Source organism: Vulpes vulpes, chromosome 3, assembly GCF_048418805.1.
Source record: "Vulpes vulpes isolate BD-2025 chromosome 3, VulVul3, whole genome shotgun sequence".
Taxonomy (NCBI): domain Eukaryota; kingdom Metazoa; phylum Chordata; class Mammalia; order Carnivora; family Canidae; genus Vulpes; species Vulpes vulpes.
In genome coordinates this window covers 64,300,209-64,319,534 of record NC_132782.1, presented here as the reverse complement: position 1 = coordinate 64,319,534, position 19,326 = coordinate 64,300,209, and the positions used below count along the sequence as shown (strand labels likewise).

The window sequence follows — 19,326 nt, the reverse complement described above, 5'->3', positions numbered from 1 at the left end:
TGAAGTTCTCCTTTGGGGACATAGTTGGAAATTCTTTTCATTTTTCCCCCCATTGTGCCACTTGAAGAAATCGGTTTTATAAACTACTAAAAATCGAACTCATTTATGTCCCGAGAAAGGCGTGCCCCCAGATAAACCTCTTAAAGGTCGAGAGGAATTAAACTGCCAACAAGAAACTGCGCTAGTGACAACATTAACAAATCCAACAACAACCAAAAGACTGTGAGAAACACCAGCCTGGGGTGGAAACTCCCCAAGGAGCCTCTCGTCCCCAGCCAGGGGCACTTGGGCCCTGCCAGCATCCCAGGATCCGAGACATTCCTGCAGACACCCAGCCACACACAGCAGCAGGAGCAGTGGGCATCATTTCATTTAGTTTATTAGACAAAAATATATGATTTAGACAAGTTCGCTGACGCGCTATTTACAATCTGAAATCACTCTATATACAGAAAGAAGGAAGGAAAAAAAAAAAAAGACACAAGCACATGGGGCATTTACCGAGCCGATAATCAACCGGAGCGGAGCGAGGTGACAGCCACCAGAGGTGTGGGCAGAGGCCGGGCTGCCTGGACCCCGGCCGGGACGAGCCCCTTTCTGCAGAAAGCGATGGATGGGAGTCGTTGACGTCGTGGCCGTATTTGTCCTTTACACCAGTCCTGAAATATTTGTCCTAATTCCTCCCTCATCCCCTCCCTCCCGAATTCCTCCCCCCTCCCCCCGCAAAAGTAAAAGAAGACCCTGAATCAGGCCGACGGGAGGGCTGCTAGGATCCGCGGCGTCCCCTCCTGCGGGGCCAGCGAGCTGCAGGGGAAACACAGCGAGACAAGAGGCACAAGCACCGTCAGTCTCGGAGGGACGCTGGCACCCGGAGTCACCGGTTCCGCCAGCCGGGCTCCTGGGGGCGTGGTCGCCAGCCCCGCGCCGCTCCCGGGTCGGGAGAAACCCGCGGAGTCCGAGGGCCCCCGCGCCGGGCCGGCGGACGGCACCCCCCGGGCAGCGGCCGTAGGACCCTGCCCGCCCGCCCGGCGCTGGCGCTGCTCGCGCTCCGAGCCCCGAGCCCCGGGCACCCCGCCACCCCGGCCCCCCGGCCCCCCGGAGGGTTCGAGCAACAGCACTCACTTGTCGCGCACGGGCTGGAAGGGCGATTTTAACTGCTGTGCCGGCGAGTCCGGCCTGGGGACGAGGTCTCTCTCTGCGAGGGAGGGGGAGAAGCAGAGCGTTAGGAGACAGGTGTGCGCCTCGGGGCGGGTGGGGGAGAGGCTGCTGCCGAGGAGCTCCAGCCTCCTCCCCACCCACTCCCTCCCGCCCTCCCCCAGCTGGGCCAGGGTCTCCCGGGCAGGCCTGCCCACGGAACTCGGCTCTCCCGACGGGCCTCCGTCCCCTAATCCCGGCGGAGATCACTGCCCACCCCGGGCTCTGGCTGCCTCTGCCTCCGTCTCCCCGCCGGTGCTCGCCCACCACCCCCACGCTCTGCGTGGGTTCCGGATTCCCGGCTCGGGGCGGGGCGGACGCCCGGGGCGCCCTACCTGGGAGCGCGGGGCTGCTGCGAGCAGAGGCCTTGTCGCCGTGGAGCACCCCCGTGGCCACGGGGACGGGCGGCTGCGGCTGCGGCGGTGGCGGCGGCGCAGGCAGGTGCGGGCCGTGGGGCGCGGCGTGGGGCGCGCCCACGCCCAGGAAAGAGCGCATGTTGAGCAGGGAGCCCTGCGCGAGGAACGCGCCGTTGGTCCAGTTGGAGAACTTGCCGATGTGGCAGGTGTACAGTCCGTGGCTGGGCAGGAAGGCGGGATGTTGCAGCGGCGTGCCCGCGGGGGGCCCGTGCGCGCCCGGGTGGCCGGCGGGAGGCGGCGGCGAGGCCTTGGGCGCGCCGTCGGGGCTCGTGGCCGTCTCGGCCAAGGACCAGATCTTGGGCTTGCTGTGCGGCGCGCCCTGCAGGCCACCCGCGGCGGCGCCCGGGCTCAGCAGGCGCGTGCTGCCGGGCTCCGGGCCCTCCTTGACCAGGCCCAGGGGCGAGTCCTGGGACTTGAGGGCGTCGGCGGCTGCCAGCGGCGAGCCCTGGTCCCGAGCAAGGGCCGTGGGTGCCGGGGGCCCGCGCGGCGCCTCCGCCTTGTCCTCGTCGTCTTCGTTGCTCTGGTCGCCGTCGTGCTCGTCGATCTTGTCGATGTCAATGCTCTCCAGGTCGATCTCCTCATCGTCCTCGGCCTTCTCCGGGTCGCCCTCAGTATCGCTTCCGAAGAGGGCTCCGTCCTCCTGGTCCTTGCTGCGCGCGCCCCACGTCACTTTGTTCTCCTTCTTGAGGCGCCGGCGGGCGTTGGCGAACCAGGTGGACACCTGCGTGAGGGTCATCTTGGTGATGATGGCCAGCATGATCTTCTCGCCCTTGGTGGGGTAGGGGTTCTTGCGGTGCTCGTTGAGCCAGGCCTTGAGCGTGCTGGTGCTCTCGCGCGTGGCGTTCTTGGGCCGCCCGGGATCCCCGTACTGGAACTGGCCGTAGGGGTAGTAGGCCGGCGCCGTGTGCGCTGCGAAGGTGGCAGGGTGTACCCCCGGGTTGTCTTTGAGTTCATACTGTGAGCCCTGCAACCACAGAGCCACCAAGGGGGGAAGAGAGGGAGAGCCGGGGTGCAGGGAAGAGAGGGAGAAAAAGAGAGAGAGAGAGCGCGATGAGTCCCCAAAACTGGGAATGGGGGGGCAGCCGCTCTTGTCCGCTGGAGAACAGGAAGGCCCCCAGTGCACCACCCAGGGAGGAAGTAAGGGGTCAGAATCCTGAGCCGCCTCTAGAAACTGAGCTTCCAACCATCTTTAAGGGGTTTTTGTTTTGTTTTGGTTTTGGTTTTGTGTTTTTGTTTTTTGGGGTGTTTTTTCCTTTTTTTCTCTTTTTTTTTTTTTTTTTTTTTTTGGTCACTCAAAAGAAGTTCCAGAACCTTGCAGATCCAGAAGACCACAACGGGGGCCAAGGCCCCATAGAATTTCTCCAGGCGGCCCTCAATTCCCTCCACCCCCACCCCCCACAACAACTTTAAGAGCCGTTAATTTCCAAGTTTATCTCACACTAACTAGAAGGGAAAACCTTTTAACTGCACTGAGAAAACAGTTTCTCCAAATGTAAAGAACCTAAAGCCTAACCACCCCCTCCCTCCGACCCCGAGGGGGTCAAGCAAAATAAACCACCTCGGCATTTTCTTTAGGTCCAAATCCACCAGCAATTTAAATGAAAGCACACTCCTTTTAGCTCCCAAATTAATCTGCATATAATGGCTCCCCACACTTAAAGGTCGACGATGGTGACAGGTAATTTAAAATTTTAATCCGGGCCATCATCAATAACAATAAGAAAAACACCATTTGTTTTTTTTTTTTTTTTAAATACAAAAGCAGGGATTCACCGGTAAAATATTAACGCGAGGGCCCGGAGCAAGCCGCTGGCTGCGGGAAGGGGACTGCTCTCCTAGGCCTGTTCTCACTTTATCTCCTAAGTTTGACTGTGATGTGGCAAGAGCAAGCACAAACTGTTTGCAGGCATTTAGAGGCCGTGATTTATTTGCGATCAATATTCTTTTTATCATCCGTAGTAAAACACAGCAAGTCAAATTATCCCATCAGGTTTTTTGGTAAATAACATTTTATCTTTCTAACAACCTCATTAGGCCTCATTATTACCATAAATTGCCCAGACCGACATTCACTCTCAATTTTATCTTTTGACTTCCAATCATAACGGCTTGGAAACCCAGGCCTAGAATGAAGAGTTTGGATTGAAGCTTACTTTCCGAGAACTGGAGGGAGACCAGTAGCAGATACATACACCTTGGGGAGGAGGGGGGCATTTCTACAAGGTTTCCCCTTTACTAAAAATAAAATAAAATAAAATAAGATACTAAAAATCAAGCATTTCCCTTCCCCATCGCACTACAATGGGAGCAGATTCACACCACACAGCTCCCTTTCTGTTGCAGAAACACCATGGGGGGGGGGAGGGTCCCAAATGGCACACATCCGTACTCAAAATTTCTGTTTAAAAAATGATAATTCTCCACGTAAATACGGCCCAGTTGCTATGTTAGCAGAGGGGGTTCCCAGCCTGAGAAAGTTGTGAAGAGCAGAACATTTCTTTGACTAATGAGTCTGGTGGTGGAAAACACAGAGGAAAGGTTGCCCTGGCCAGATTTCGTTTCTGCCCAATCTTTGCAAAACGTACTTGGCACTTTTCTAATTATTTTGGTTGTAACTGTAAGGAGGACATTTCGGCCTCTTCTCTGCTGGGAATTCTTTTTGAAAGGATACCTTGTAAATCTCTCATCGCTTCCCTGGCATCCCCAGCCGCCAGAACAAAATGGGAGCTGATCTTTTTCGATAGCGAGCGGTCTGAAAGGCAGCTGGGGCCGCTTTCAGAGAAATAGCCTTTCTTTTCAAAACTACAAGAAAAGTTACAGAAAACCCCACCAGCCGCTTTGCTCGTGTACAGTGGGCCGGCATTTATCTCCTGGCTCCTCTTCTGCGGGGAGCCGGGACACGTGGGGGGGGGGGTGCAAACTGCCCTTAGCCCGAGGGCAGCAGCAGCGCCAGAGGGGGCGGCCTCCCCGGCCCCGGCCCGGCCCGGCCCCCCGCGCCCGCGCGCAGGTCCCCAGGAGCCCGAAGTCTAAGCGCGACCTTGCAGCCAGGCCGGGGAAAATGGATCCTCGGACCGACAGAACGGCGAATGCCCCGCCGAGAAGGAAATTTGCAGCTCCCTCCCCCCATCTGACACCCACTGGGACGGGAGACTAAGAGGACAGCATTTATTTTAAGCCCAGGGACTCTGTTTTCTTTAATCCTCCATTATGTAACGCGGAAAGAAAAGTGCTTTTCATTCGGTGCAAAAGAAATGAAAACTTTGGCAACTTAACGAAAGTCAAAGCAAACACCGTTTCAGACGCCAAAATCATTTCCACTCTCCCCCCCCCCGCTAAGTCTCAAACCTGCACACCCTCCAAGGCGAGACCCCGTCCGGCCCCGTCTCATCTCCCCATTGTTGGGTTATTTCGATCGAGCCTCCGAGGCTTTCCAGGCGTCCCTCCGGCCGAGTCGGACACGACCACAGGAGCCCGCCGACGCGGGAGAGCACCGAGCGCCCCCCGCCCGGCCCCCAGCCCGGGAGGTCGCGCGAGCCGGGTCCGCAGGCCCGCCCGGGGCGTCCCGCCGAACCCGCCGCGCGGCCGGAACCCCGCCCGCCGAGCCGAGGGGCGCGAGCGCCCGGGGCCCCCACCTCCCGCCCGCGCGGCGCGCGCCCCGGGCCTGCGCCTCCGGCCTCCCGCCTCCCGCCTCCCGCCGAGCCCGGTCGCGGCCCAGGCCTCCCGCCTCCCCGGCCCGAGCCGCCGCGGCCGTCGCCCGCCCGCCTCCCCGCGCCCCGCCGCCGCGCGCCCCGCGGCCCAGGCCTCCCGCGCCGCCCGGCCCCCGCGCCGCCAGCCCACCCGCGCCGGCGGGGAGCGGCCGAGGCGGGGGCGGGGGCGGGGGCGCGGGCGCGGGCGCGGGCGGGCCCGGCGCACTCACCATCTGCGAGAAGAGGCTGAGGTCGGCGGCGTAGGGCAGGAAGGCGCTGTAGTTGGGCGCGCCCGCGTAGGGGCCGGCGGCCGCGTACATGCCCAGCACCGAGGTGACGGCGGCCGCGCCCGCGCCCGCGCCCAGCTCCGCCGCCCCCGGCCGGCCCGACGAGGCGGCGGCGGCGGCGGCGGCGGCGGCCAGCACCCCCGGGCGCTCGCCGCCGTAGGCGCCCGGCCCCGCGGCGCTCAGGTACTGCGGGTAGCCCAGCTGCGGGAAGGACATGTCCGCGGATCGGCGGCGGCGGCGGCGGCGGCGGCGGGCAAGTATTAAAGGGGCGGGGGCGGGGGCGGGGGCGGGGGTCGGGCGGCGCGGGGGGCGGGGGCGGGGGCGCGGGCGGCGGGCGGCGGGCGGGCGGCCGGGCGGGCGCGCTCGGGCCGGCCCGGCGGCGGGGCCGGTGGCTGCTGCTCGGCCCGGGGCTCGCTGGCGCCCGGCTCCCGGCTGCGCCCGGCTCCGCGATCCCGCGCCGACTGCGGCGGCCGCCCTCCGCTCGGCGGCGGGGCTTTCAGACACAATTTGAAGTTGATGCTTTGATTGGCATCCCCTAGAGCGCTGGCCCCGCCCCCGCTCCCCGCGCGCCCCTCCCCCGCCTGCCTCGCGCCCGCCCCAGCCGGCCGCTCCCGCCCCGCCCGGCGAGCACGTGGTGCTCCGCGCCGCTCGGGCCCCCTCCGTCCGCCGTGGGCGCGCGAGCTGCGGGGCGGCGGGCGCGGGGCCGCCGGCCGCGGGCCGCTTCCCGGCCGGGCCCCGCCGGCGCCTGTCGCAGCTGTCGGAGCCGGGCGTGCGCGTCCCAGCCGAGGTGCGTCCGCTCTTCCAGGGAAACCCCTCGGCGCCGGCTCCAGCGCCGCTCGGGCAGCGGGGCCGCCGCTGGGGCGCCGACGGCCGGCGGGGAGCGGCCTCGCCTCCGAGCTGGCGCTGCCTCCGCGCCCCGACCTCCGGGGCAGGAGCGCACCCCGGGGCCCCTCGGCGGGCGCGGCGTCCGCGGGGCCCCCAGGTCTTGGCGGGTCACCCGGCCGTGCAGACGCGGGAGGCGGCCGCGCTCCGCGGGCCTCTGCACTTGGGAAAACTTTGAGCCGGGGCAGGCAGCCGGGAAGCCGCCGCGACAGGGTCTTGGAGGCGGGGGTGGGCACCGGCTTTGCTGGGAAATCACCACCGCGGACGGAGGGAGACGTTCGGCCCCCGCCCCGGCGATGGAGCAGCCGAGAGCGGCTCCGGGCCCTCTTGTCCACTAGGTGTGCACGTGCAAGAGGCAACTTGCGTGGCGGTCTGCGGCCCGCGGCGGCGGCGCCACCAGCCCGGGGACAGGGCGTCCGCTCCTCCGTCCCTCTCTGTCTCTCTCCCTCCCTTCCTCCCTCTCGTCCGTCCTCGGCCGGAAGAGCGAGAGGACACTGCCGTGAACCCGGCGCTCGGGGCAGGCTCCAGGTACGCGCTGGGGCTCGGACGCCCGGGGCAGGTCCTCCTCGCCTCCCGGTGCACGGCACATCTGTCGGGCAGGCCGCGTCCCCGTGCCCCGGGCGGCTTGGTCCCGCGGACCACGTAGGGAGTGTGCCCAGGATACCCACCCCGGGTCGGGATCGCTTCTCCTGCCAGCTCCTAGCAGCAGCCAGCGCCGGCCCCACTCCCTGCCCTGGAGGGAGGGACCACTGGACCCGCAGGAATGTCACCCGCGCAGTGCGGTGTCAGCCTTGGTTTGGGCCACCTCCGTTGGCGGGGTTGAGGCTGGCTGGCCTCAGGGCCATGTCCTCGGTGTGCTGTGCTGCTGACGACCTAGGCCATCCGCTGGCACTCTGGACCCAGCGACCTGGCCTCCATCCCATAGCCCCCCTCCTCCCCTCCAATTGCCTGGATCATGCAGGTGGAGTGACTCTTCAACCATCAGGAAGGCTCCCATTTCCCCATTTCGGGGCCTGAGGACACACAGAGAGCCACTGCCTATAATTAGCAACAATAACGCCCATAATACTAATTACTAATTACCAGCTCCATAATCAGGCTTTAATTTCTCCCCTCAGTCAGACTTTCTTCTTGTTCCTGCTGTCCCTTCGCCCCTTCCCCGACCACTCCCCCACCTCCGGTAACTAGCCCTTGCTCACTCTAGAAATCCTCTGCAGCTGCCTGGGCACCTTTCCTGCTTGGAGGCAGATTCTGGGATGTGGGCAGTGAGCACTAACCACTCCCAATCTCAGAAGTCACTAAATGGCAGCTTCCTCCTGCTCCAGACCCACCACCTCCTGGCCTTCCCAACCCCTCCCTCCTATATCCAAAACAAACCACTGTCCTGTTTAGCAAACTTCAGTGTCACATTTCAGGGTGACAGGTAAATACAGGTGAGATAAGCCTTCTTCCGTGACCTGCAGAGCAGGTGAATGTAAGCCCAGAGAAATTTGTCAGTGTCAGGATTCAGCCGCACTGACTGATCCTCCTTCTCACTCCCTACCCCCAGCCCACAGCATCACACGCACTTCAGTGGTCCTGTAGCTCTCAGAGCCTGGCGGGGGTGGGGGTGGAGGTGGGCAGCAGATTTTGTCCTGACCACCCCCACACCCCCCCCCAGTCACCTGCTGTGTCTTGCCTGTATCACCTCCATTTGGGTTATGAAAACATGATTCTAGAAGACATCAGGAACATGAGTAGGAAGGGCCCTCCCAGTAACAATGTCTGAGGATTCCACGGTAGTGGGAGAATCATCTCTGAATGGCCTGTGGGCTGCCTGGGAAGCCCTAGAAACATGCCTTCCTGCTGACTGTGGCCATTCTCTGCCCAGGGCCAGGGCTAGAATCCTGCAGAGCCTGGGTGTGACCCCTGGCTCACCTCCTCCCTTCCTCTTCCTCGAGCTTCACCCAAAAACTGGCATTCAGAAAACTAAGAAGCAACCTGACAGAAGAAGAAAACTGCTTCCAAACCATCCCATTGGAGAGGAAGAGGAAAAGAAAAGGATCTAGAACATCCTGGCTCAATGTCCCCATGGAGGGTGTCATCCTGCCAGCCCTCCAAGCCGTGTTAGCATCAAATAGCTAGTGAGGCTGAGCCTGGACCTTGGGCCTCACTTGAACATTTGCTTATGTTCAAGAACTTTCCCCAGAGAATCCAGAACTTTCCCCAGAGAAGATGGCCCAGTTCACTTGTTCAGCCTTTCTGGGGTCCTCGTCATCCCTCTGATGGCAGAGAGGCAGTTGCAAATAGTAGGGCCAGGCAGGGTCCTCTTTGGGCTCAGTGGCACTGGCTGGGGACAAGTTGTGGGGTTCCAGAGGCCCTGGGCCATGCTACTCTGGATCCTCCACCCACCAGCAGGGAGAAACCCCCTCCCCAGACCATCAGCCACTGTCCCTACCTGGCAAGGGGTGGTTCAAGCAGGCCGTGTTACTGGTCTGGAGGCCTCCCCGGGGACCAGAGCCTCCCCCTTCCTTGTGGCAGGCCTACCACCAACATTGAGCCAGAGGCAGGACAGTGGAGCCAGTGGTACAAAGCCAGACCTAGAGGTCGCTGTGTGGCCAAATCGGAGCTCTGACTGGTTGGGTCTTGGCTCAGGTTGGAGAGGGAGCACCAAGGTTGCCCACTCTGTGGCCCTCAGCAGTTGGACCAGGTCATGGGCCGGACCCAGCAGAGATGGGCAGCGTCACCTCTGGCAGGTGACCAGAGCCTTGTATGTGAAAAGCCTAGACCCTCAGCTCTGGGAGCTGGGCGTTCAGGTGTACCCGAGGGTGTGCAGAGTGCCCGAGTGCAGGGGGTTCCAGAGGAAGGGGACTCTGGTGGGGAGGAGAGAAAGACCCTGAGACCTTGGTGTGAGTTGGCAGAGGAAGAGGGTGGGTTGGTGAAAATACAATTTTGGACCAACTTAACTTTAAAACAGTTTTCAAGGCTTGATGGAAAGTTTAGTTGCTGGTTGTCATTAGGTGGTGGTGGTGGTAGGGGGTAACTTTTCTAAATAGGAGGAGATTGTTACCCCAGCTTCAAAAAGATCCTGTGCATGTTCTCCACAGTCCACAGTAGTGGTCAGTCTACTCACCACCCCCCTTTCTTTTCTTTTCTTTTCTTTTTTCTTTTCTTTTCTTTTCTTTTTTTTTTTTTTTAAGATTTTATTTATTCATGAGAGACAGAGGCAGAGACACACAGGCAGAGGGAGAAGCAGACTCCCTGCAGGGAGCCTGATATGGGAGTAGATGGGGACTCCAAGATCACGCCCTGAGCAAAAAGCAGAGGCTTAAGCACTAAGCCATCCAGGCGTCCCCACACACACCCCCCCCCCTTTCAGTCCACACAAGGATAAGATTAAACAAACAGCATCCCCATTTACAATTTTATTTCTTTTCAAATAATTCTGCACTGATTGTGAAGCCCCGGGGACCCAGGTCCCTGAAGAAGAGGAAGGGGCTCAGGAGAAACACCCCGGAGCCATTCTGGGGACCTGCCTCTGGCGCCAAAAGACCTAAAGAGGTGGCGGGGGAGCCGGTCTCAGGGATGCAGCGGGCGGCGCCTCGGCCTCTGCCTCCGCCTTTCAAGATGGCCAGTCCTTCCCGTGCCGAGGGCCCCGCCGCCACGCAGGGCAGCGGCTTGGCGGCGGGGCTTGGTGGCCTGACCTGGCCCGCGCCCCCGACCCCGGCCCTGCCCTCCGCCTGGTCGCGCGCCTCCTGATTTATGAGTCTTGTTAAATACTCATTAGACTTTGCACCATTCTCCAGCAGGACCCAGGAAGCCACCCTGCTCGGCGACAGCAAGGCGAGTGTCAGCCAGTCCCCGGCGGCGGAGGAGCGCGCGGGAGCGCGGGCTGTAACCGGGTGCCCTGGGGCGCCAGGCCCAGGCCCGGAGCGCAGCCGGGATGCCGCGGTGACTGCCGGCCCGGGCGCCCGGCCGGCGCTGGGGACCTGCAGCAGCACCCCGTGCGCCCCCTGAGAGCGCGGCCCGCCCGCCCCGCGGCGGGACCCGAGTGCAGTCCGGCCTCCGTCTCCAAGGACCCCAGGGAAGTCCGGGAGGAAGACGCTCAGAAGCGAGGAATGAGGGATGGCGGGCTGCTCAGGCCAGTGCCTGGATGCCGGGACCGGGGGCGCCTCCCGGGACCGGGGCGGCGGGAGAGCAGCCGCGGGGGTGCGCGGAGGCCCGACCCGCCGGGTTCCCCGCCGCCGCGGTCCCAGGCCCGGGTGCCGCGCCTCGTCGTTCCAAGTGCAGGACGAGGTGAATTACATGCGTGCGCACACACGTAAATATTTTATAAACCTCCCCTTAATTAACCAAATCATTTCCATTATGCTTCCAATGTGATCAACGGCTACGGTGTGAGGGTTTTCAGGGTTTATAATTTGATGTCACCAGACGGTTGCTCGGGGGCAGAGGTACAATCGCCGCGCCAGCTGCACTCGTATTTATTTGTTTTTCTACCGTGTTCCTGTAGGGCCCCATTATGCAGTTTTTAATTAGTTTGTGTTTGTATTTCACCCGTCCCAAATCAATGCCATCCCGGAGCAAGGCGATGTAAATTCTCGCAGTACAGGTGTAGCTGCCTGCTTCGGAACACCGGGAAACGCGTGTCTGACACCTGAACGCGGCCGCACGCAGCCACTGTCAGCCCTCGGCAGCCCAGAGGCGCAGATCAAAGCCGCCGGGACTTCGGCGCCCCCGCCAGCGCCTTCGTGGCTGCGGCTCCCGATGCCATTAGAGGGAGCTGGGCAGAGCTCGGCGTGGGGGACAGAGTCCCTTTTCCTTGTGCCCACGCCCTGTGCCCCTTGCGGCGGCGCCGGCCCCTGGGGGCGCGACCCGCTGCTCGGGGCCTGTGCGCGCTGCCCGCGCCTGGGCGCCTGGTGGGGCGCGCACCAAACCCAGCCCCCGCGAGGAGAAGATCGCTGGGGCTTCCTGCCGGCTTCCGCAGAGTCCTGTAACCCAACCCGGTGCGCACAGCCCGAATTTCTGGAATCTCCAGGCCCGATTTCCGCACCCCCCCCCCCCCCCCCAGCCACCGTTGTGTTGGCTGTCTCTTCCTTCTTGAAATGACCTCTGTGGAGTGCCTGTAAATCTATCCCTCCAGCCACCGAGGAATTCTTTTAAAGCTTTCTTTTTTGTCAGGAATAAGAGATTGTTCATCTTTAACTAGACCACATAGAAATTATGATTCAACGGCAGTGTGTATTTAATTAGAGTAATCTCACTTGAATTTAATTACTTAATGAATTATTTGTTTAAAAGGTAGAACGTCTTGTTTGCCAAGTACAGTGCAGACCTCTGATAAGAACTTCTGTTATAAGGACATTACAGCTTAAAAGCAGTCATGTGTTAAGGTTTATATTTTAACTCCTTGAGTATGTGACTGTTAACTGTTAATGTACTACTCAGACAAAATCTGTGATAGTTAAGGGTGCAGAGAGAGTGTGCGCAGAAGTCCCTTTGGAAATTAGCACCCTCTAACTTTTGTCGTGTAAGTCTATTTTTAAACTTCTTGCATTCTGCTTTCGGTAGGCAGTTTCCTTTTTTCTAGTGCAAGATGACAGCTGTCTATTAGAGGATTCATCTTATGATTAGTATTTGCAATGAAATGGCACATCCTTCAGGAAAAATCCTGCCCTGCTCCCCTGGGTCCCTGAGGCATCCACAGGAGCAGCGGGAAGACTTTCTGGGTTTATCAGTCTTCACAGGATTGGAAGCTACCAAGGCCCAGACTTTGACCTTAACCCTCCCCTCCTAAACTGTGGAAGAATTTAATTTCCTCTTGTTTTCCAAAAGCAAGAGCAAATAGCCCCAAGCCCTGCCATCCTTCCTGGGAGGCTCCGGAAGGTGACTTGTGTCTAGGTATTGTCGCAAAGTTCATAACCAGGGCCAGGGGAGGGGGGATGACCTGCTGGAAGTCTAACAGGATTTCTGTGTTTTCTATGGTTAGGTTACTGCAGAGGCACATGCTGTGGTTCCTCCTCTATCCTGCGTGATGGACAGAGCCTTCTATCCCTGCGTGGTGGAATTTCAGCAGAAAAATGCACGTATGGGGTGAGGGAGGTGGCAGGAAGTGTTTCACCCTCTCAGGGAAGAGAAGATAGGAAGTAGGAACACCTTAAATCCACTAGAATGAATTCCACTGTCATTTTCATTAATATTTCATTGATCAAATAAGTTAAATAGCAGGTTTGCACACTATTGTCACATACATATTAAATATTACTAATATAGTGTCCAACTAAGTAGGAATGAGCTTATAAGAGAAGTATGACACTTTGATAAGAATTATTAGCTTTTTTGTTTCTGTTCAGAATCCCTGAGGTTTATCGTAGTTGTGCATTTTGCAGGGGGTGCTCTAACCACCAGCAGTGGTTAAGTTATCATATAAACTTAATAACATGCTATTGTGGCTACAGTTTCTTCTAAAGAACAGGATCTACATGAATACATATTTTAAACTATTTATCAATTTACTTCACATATTCTTCCAAATAACAACTGACAGTAACAACCAGAAAGGACATGAGATAATAACTCAGGAATGAGAATACATTTCTCAGATCTGAGCAAATCCAAAGACGATTTGCTAGTAAAACCCTCAAAGGGAATGATATGTGTGGGATGGAAAAAGGTGAAAACACTAAATGGCATATTTATGTGTGACTCTTGGAGAACTGTTTGAAATTTAGACCAGATAGGACTCTACCTCCCATGACTTCCTATCAGCCCTCAATCACATCTATTAGAAAAGATTAAACCTACCTACCAGAGAGACCTTTTAGAAATATCAGTTGACAAATATCCACCCACACAACATCCCTAGCAGCAAGTGTTATGCATCAGGGTTCCACAAAACATGTGCAGCAGAAGTCATTGATTGGGAGGCCGAATTCTGCTCACTTTAAGGGACCTCAAGGGCCACCAAAGTGCCCAACAGAGGACACGTTGGGAGTCCAGGGGAAAGCTTCTCTGAGGTTGGAAGATTCTTGGGGTCTACCAGCATTTTCTAGGACCATTCTTGTAGAAAAGCAAAATCCAGGATATGAAATGGGCCTTAGGGGGGAAACTTGCAGCATCCCTAGACTGATGGTCCTTGCTCTGCTCTTGCTCACACCTCTCCTTCCTCATCACTGTCACCAAGACTGTCTCAGGAGCTGCTCCAAATTTTGGGGTTCTTGGCTGGCATTGCACCAGCTCCATCCCTCCGTCCCTGTGCAAGGAAGACTAGCTAGAGTGGCCTCAGGCCTTCTGACTCCCCAAGTTTGTACCCTCTCTGAGTGTGTGGGAATGTTTGTATGTGCATGAGGAAGATGGGGAGGGCATGGGGGCTCTTCTCCCAGGCACACTTCCAGAGGATCTTTTGCCCCAAAGGACATGACACACTTAGGACCAAGCTCAGGAGGCATCTTATCTCCAACCTCTGACTTCCTATAGGTGCCCTCCCCTCGTCCTGCGTTCCAGAGCCCTTCCTGATTGACTTCATGCCTGTGAAAGCTGCCAAGACACATCCTCCATGTCACTCACGCCACGTGGCCCCCTCCACCATCTAGTGGAAACCCATATGGCCTGTGGTCCCAGCTCCTGGGAGTAAGCGGAGTGCCTTCCAGGCTAACCATAGGGTGGTCATTGACTGAGGGTGCTAGGTAGGTGAACTTAATCTCTTGTGCGGACAATATTTACATTTTAATATGGGACCATCAGTGCATTGACCCAAAGCTCCTGGGAGAGAGGAAACCTACATTCTGAATGGGGCTTGGAGTATGTATGGGGTGGAGGCTCCTCTTCCTAAACATTCTTTGAAGGAAGGAAGCTTTAACACCCCTTTGACCAAAGATGGGTCCTCCTTGGAGGCAGCCAAGGGCAGAACCAAACTGAAGTCTTCAGAACCTTGCCCATCTGTCTCGAGCTGCTCAGCTATAGTCACAGAACACCATGGACCGGGTGGTTTCAACAAGGCAGATTTATGTTCTCTCAGTTCTGGAGGCGGAGAGTCCAAGGTCGAGGTGTCAGCAGGGCTGGGTTCTCCAGAGGCCTCTCTCTGAGGTATGCAGATGGCCGCCTTCTGCCTGTGTCCTCCCGAGGCCTTTCCTCTGCCCACACTCCCGCTGTCTCTCCTGGTCCAAACTTCCTCCTTACAGGGATGCCAGGCAGATTAGATTTGAGGCCGCCCTACTGGCTTCGTTTTAACTTAATCACGTCTTTAAAGGCCCAGTGTCCAAATACACTCATATTTTAATGTATTGAGGGTAAGGTCTTCAACATATGCATTTGGGGGTGGAGGGGACACAGTGCAACCCACAGCACAATCCATGGCTCCCAGCCCTTTTCCCCACCCGAGCAGCACAAGGATTCATCAGCTGAAGCTACATTCGTTTCTGACCCTGTAACCTATCCTTCAGCTTTGGTTCAAAAGTCAAGAAGCTCTGAGACTTTGCCCTCTTCGGGGTTAAAGAAAATGAAGATACCTTTGTTAAAATCAAAACACAAATATGAAGCATATCATGGGGCACCATGTTCCCTCCAGTAATACTTTTTAGCTGGTTGTTATCGAGGGTTAGATCTGGTCACCCTGATATAGTTCTTTCAACTATTCACATTTGCATGGTTCATAATCGAGAGAGAGCCTCAGATTTGAAGGAAACACTTTTGAGGACACAAATTGTATTCTGAGCCCCCTTGTCTCCTAGGCCGTCAGCAAGCCCTGGGAGGATGGCCTCGTCCCTGGAGGGGTCCCTGTTCTTTGCCAGTAAAGGCACCAGCATCCTCTCGACAGCATTTTGGGCAGGAAGATTTCAAAGGTTTCAGTGAAGACCTATTCCCAGGCTTCAGAGAAGAGGAGATGTGTGACAGTGGGCCTGTGATGCCGGTTCACCTGGGTCCCATGGGGCGGGGGGGGGGGTGGGGGGGGTGGTGCTGGGGCGTATGTGTGTGAGGATGTCACCAAGGAAGGACTGCCAGGAGGATGGAAACTCTGAGTCTGACCCCATGTTTCCTCAGCAGCTGGGCCTCGCTGCCAGCGAATGCATTATCGCTACAGCAGAGGTGGTGTGAGAGCATCACTGATCATTTTACAAGCTGAGGACCGGGTGACATTATCTCTGGGGTTGAGTTAAGTGGTTTGTCTAAGGTCACTTAGCAAGTGTGTAATAAATCCAGAATTAGAACCTTGGCACCCGGCTCAACAGTCTGCATGCTGGGCCCCAGGCCGATGGACCTGTGGACGTGATGGGGCTCCCTCCCTCCTCCCCTCCCAAGTCCTATGAGAGCCACTGCTGCCCTGCTCCCTGGGCCGCCTGAGGGTGCTCCAGGGGCTAGGGGTCAAGACCAGCATCAGCTCGGGGAGCTCCTGAAGCCTCTCCTTTCTCCCTTCTCCTTCCCCTCCCTCCTCCCTCCCCTCCCTCCCCCTCCCTCCCCTCCCTCCCTTCCCTCCTCTCCCTCCCCTCCCTCCTCTCCCACCCTCTCTCCCCCTCCCCCTCCCCTCCCTCCTCTCCCACCCTCTCTCCCCCTCCCTCCCCTCCCTCCTCTCCCACCCTCTCTCCCCCTCCCTCCTCCTCCCTCCTCTCCTCCCTCCTCTCCCCTTCCCCTCCCAAGTCCTGTGGGAGCCACTGCTGCCCCGGGGCTGCCTGAGGGTGCTCCAGGGGCCAGGGCCAGGATCACCATCAGCTGGGGGAGCTCCTAAAGCCCCTCCCTCCTTCTCCCCTGTCCTTCCCTCTCCTCCTTCCCCCCTCCCTCCCACTCCCCCTCCCTCCCTCTTTCCATCCCTTCCTTCCCTCTTTTTAAATAACTCATTCCCTTAACAAACAGTTGTGGAGGACCACTTTAAAAACTGAACAGTTCTTTGCATGGTGAGTGAAGCAAAGACAAATCACACTTGTCTAAATATCTAAAATAAGTGCCTAAGGTAAATTAGGTGAAACATACCCGAACACCTAATTATTACCCAAGGCAGAAGGACGTGCGACGAGGGACGAGGGACATGCCAGCTTCGAGCCCCCCTTGTACTTCCACGGTGTGATGCTGGGCCCTGCAGAGCTGCTGACTCTCCATTAGACCCTGCAAAGGGCGGTGCAGGGGTGGCGGTGGCTGTGAGGCACCAGGGGGCAGCGACCTGCCATCCCTCCCATCCCTCGTTGTGACCCCGGCTGGTCCAGGGGCCCGCTGCACCCAGGCAGCAGCACTGTGTCCGGGTGGGGGCTCACAGGCACTCCCAGAGCCAGGCCACCCTGCTCCCTGCACAGCCAGAGCCCGCAGCAGCCCCTCTGCCTCCCCCTGCTCCGTCCTGCCTCCACCCCCTGTCTGACCCGAGTCTGCCTCTGCCTCCGAGCAGCCTTCCTGCTCCCTTAGTGCCTCTCAGCAGCTGGCTGGCCACTCCCTGCACTGTCCTCACCTGCGATGGCCACTCTAGTGAAGCCCCGGACCAGCTGGCTTAACGGACACTTATTGTCACCCATTCTGGGGCTAAAAGCCCAAGAAGGAGGGGTCCCTGGCTTTCCTGTGGAGGTGGAGGAAGAAGCTGCCTCTCTCCTACCTTCCAGAACTTTCCGGCAATCTCTGCCTATCCTTGGCTTGGGACTGATGACTCCAGACTCTGCTTCCTCCTCACCCGACCTTCTCCCTGGGAGCGTATCTGTGTCCACATTTCCCTTTCTCCACACAGGGCACAGTTATATTGGCTCGAGGGCCAGCTACTCCAGTGTGATTCACCTTCATCGTTTTATCTGCGACAGAGCTGTTTCCACCTCGGGTCACATCCTGGGGCACCTGGGTTAGGACCACAGTGTGTGAATCTTGGGGACACAGTTCAACCTGTAATGATGCTTAATTAGATGCTTTATCCTGACGTTTCTGTTCAGAAAGCCGTGTAGTTCCTGCCCACGTACTGGGCCTGGACTGATGCGTGGGGCCTGGACTTTAGGGACCAACTGAGGAAAGGGCCCAGGGGCCTGTCATTTGAACCACGCTGTGAAGGGTGCCTTGGATCTGGACAGGTCAGGAGTATGAGAAGCGGCATGCCCGCCAGGGAGGTGGTCCTCAGGGGTACGGGAGGACCCAAGGCCGGATCAGAGTGCATTGCAGTGGGGTGGGGACACCACAGATGCCTGAGGAGGGACAGGACAGATCAGATCAAGGAAGGGATTTGGATCAGAGCTGCAGGACTGCGTCGTGGAGGTGGAGGTGACTGCGTGCCTGCTGAGGTCCTGGTGGGAGGGAATGAGAGGGCACTGTGGCCTCTGGCCTGTGCCCCAGCCTCTTCAGCCCTCGGGGCACCACCAGAGCCCTGCTGTATGCACTCCAGGAAGAGGCCAGCCTCCAGCCACCCTGCTGTTCCTGGGGAGTCTGCTCCGGAGCACCTGGGACAGGTAAGAGGAGGCTCTGGGGGGACTCGGGGCCCTGTCCCCTTGTCCACTGAGCAGAAAGCTCTGCTTCCCTCATTCGACATCTTGTACTTATAGATAAGATTTTGTTTGAACAAAGGGTTTGCATCTAACCATGAACCTGAAGAACCATAGAAGTAAGTGACTGTCTGGGTCCTGATTCTATCCCCTTCAGGTGATTTGATGATGCATAAACCTCCGATTGTGAAACGTGGCCTATGAGCACATCTTTCTCTGCTCTGATTCAATGGGTTTTCTCTCTACGTCTGGAATATATAATCATTATCTCTTATGACAGAATGAGTATTTGCTTGATTCTTTATGTTGTATTAAATGTTAAATTAAACAGAAACCTAGAATGACAGAAACGTAGAGGGAAAGAATGCTTTCCAATAAAGCTAATTGACATTATTATTATTATTATTATTATTATTATTATTAATATGGATGAAAATATACTTACAAGCCTTCCTTCGGCATTGGATGCATGCAGGCCTACCACAAAAGGTTGAGCCTACAGTATCATCTTGAGGGAAGACGCATACAGTGGTTATAAAGCGGGAAAACAATCCTGCATCAGGTCAGGAATTCCTGACTGACAACTGACGAAGGATGGTTGGCTATTGCAGGGGGAAAAATGATGCTTCTGTGTGGCCGGTCCTTTCTGACTCCGTAATGCATGCTATGCACAAACCACGTCACTGGTCAGCATCTAGCACACAGCAAACTCGAAGGCGGCTGGTATGTGCCATCCACACCCTTTGGCATCTTGGCTTAGGAGTGAACCCTATCATGCTTCCACCCATTAACTTGGTTTCTGTGCTCAGAGGAAGGGAGGGGACGTGCGTCAGCCCCAGCTCCCTCAGCTGCTGGGCTATAGGGGCTTATGAGGTCGGGGGTTCTGGGCAGCTCCTGCCTACTTCATTGAATCGTTGTGAAAGCCGGTCATAAAAGAAACATGGTGTTTGTCTTTCTACCACAGTTCTATGTATTTGAGTTTGTTTCTATTTTGTTTGTTCATTTGTTTTTGTTTCAGAGAGAAATTTTAGTACTTTGATGACTAGTGCAGTTTTGTGGGTAATCTAAGAACAAATAAATGTAAATAATGTTAATAAATGTGAAAAAAAAAAAAAAGAAAGAAAGAAACTCCCTGAAAACGCTGGCATGAATGCTGGTTCCCTCAGGAAGGCTTAATCTCCTCAGAAGAGATGTGGTTTTGTAGAGCAGCGTGCTGGTGTCAATCTCCTTGCCCGGGCCTGGGGAGCAATGTCACCCACACAGGTGAAGGCCTCCGCTATCACCACTCACCCCGCGTTCTGCTGGAATATTGCCTGGCCATCACCTGTATTTATTGCAAGAATTCGATTGTGGTTGGCTTTCTATTACTTCCTCCCTGTACCCGGAATTAGCTGTGCTCCTTGATCATCCAACCAACCATCAGAAGAGAAACCACTTCTCCCAGCCT

General features: G+C 57.3%; 1 protein-coding gene and 1 long non-coding RNA gene across 2 annotated transcripts; one reads left to right on the top strand and one right to left on the bottom strand.

The window, feature by feature from the left end:
• Positions 1–362: 362 nt before the first annotated feature.
• On the bottom strand, positions 363–5,831 carry IRX1 (iroquois homeobox 1). The gene is made up of 4 exons (XM_072752678.1): positions 5,527–5,831; positions 1,530–2,574; positions 1,123–1,195; positions 363–804 (listed from the first exon to the last, which is right to left on the bottom strand). The coding sequence occupies exons 1-4, from the start codon at positions 5,797–5,799 to the stop codon at positions 747–749; spliced, it is 1,449 nt and encodes a 482-aa protein (XP_072608779.1). The 5' UTR covers positions 5,800–5,831; the 3' UTR covers positions 363–746.
• Positions 5,832–9,640: 3,809 nt separating this feature from the next.
• On the top strand, positions 9,641–18,272 carry LOC140598245 (uncharacterized). Its single transcript, XR_012000467.1, has 2 exons — positions 9,641–12,345; positions 12,434–18,272. It is a non-coding gene; the product is annotated as an uncharacterized lncRNA (long non-coding RNA).
• Positions 18,273–19,326: the final 1,054 nt, after the last annotated feature.

Bases quoted from the DNA above. Each gene is read 5' to 3' on its own strand.
- IRX1 (XM_072752678.1), bottom strand. From the start codon at position 5,799: ATGTCCTTCCCGCAGCTGGGCTACCCGCAGTACCTGAGCGCCGCGGGG. The intron at 1,196-1,529 runs GTAGGGCGCCCC...CCTCCCTCGCAG, and splicing joins CAGCAGCCCCGCGCTCCCAG to AGAGAGACCTCGTCCCCAGG. The intron at 805-1,122 runs GTGAGTGCTGTT...TTTCCCCTGCAG, and splicing joins TTCCAGCCCGTGCGCGACAA to CTCGCTGGCCCCGCAGGAGG.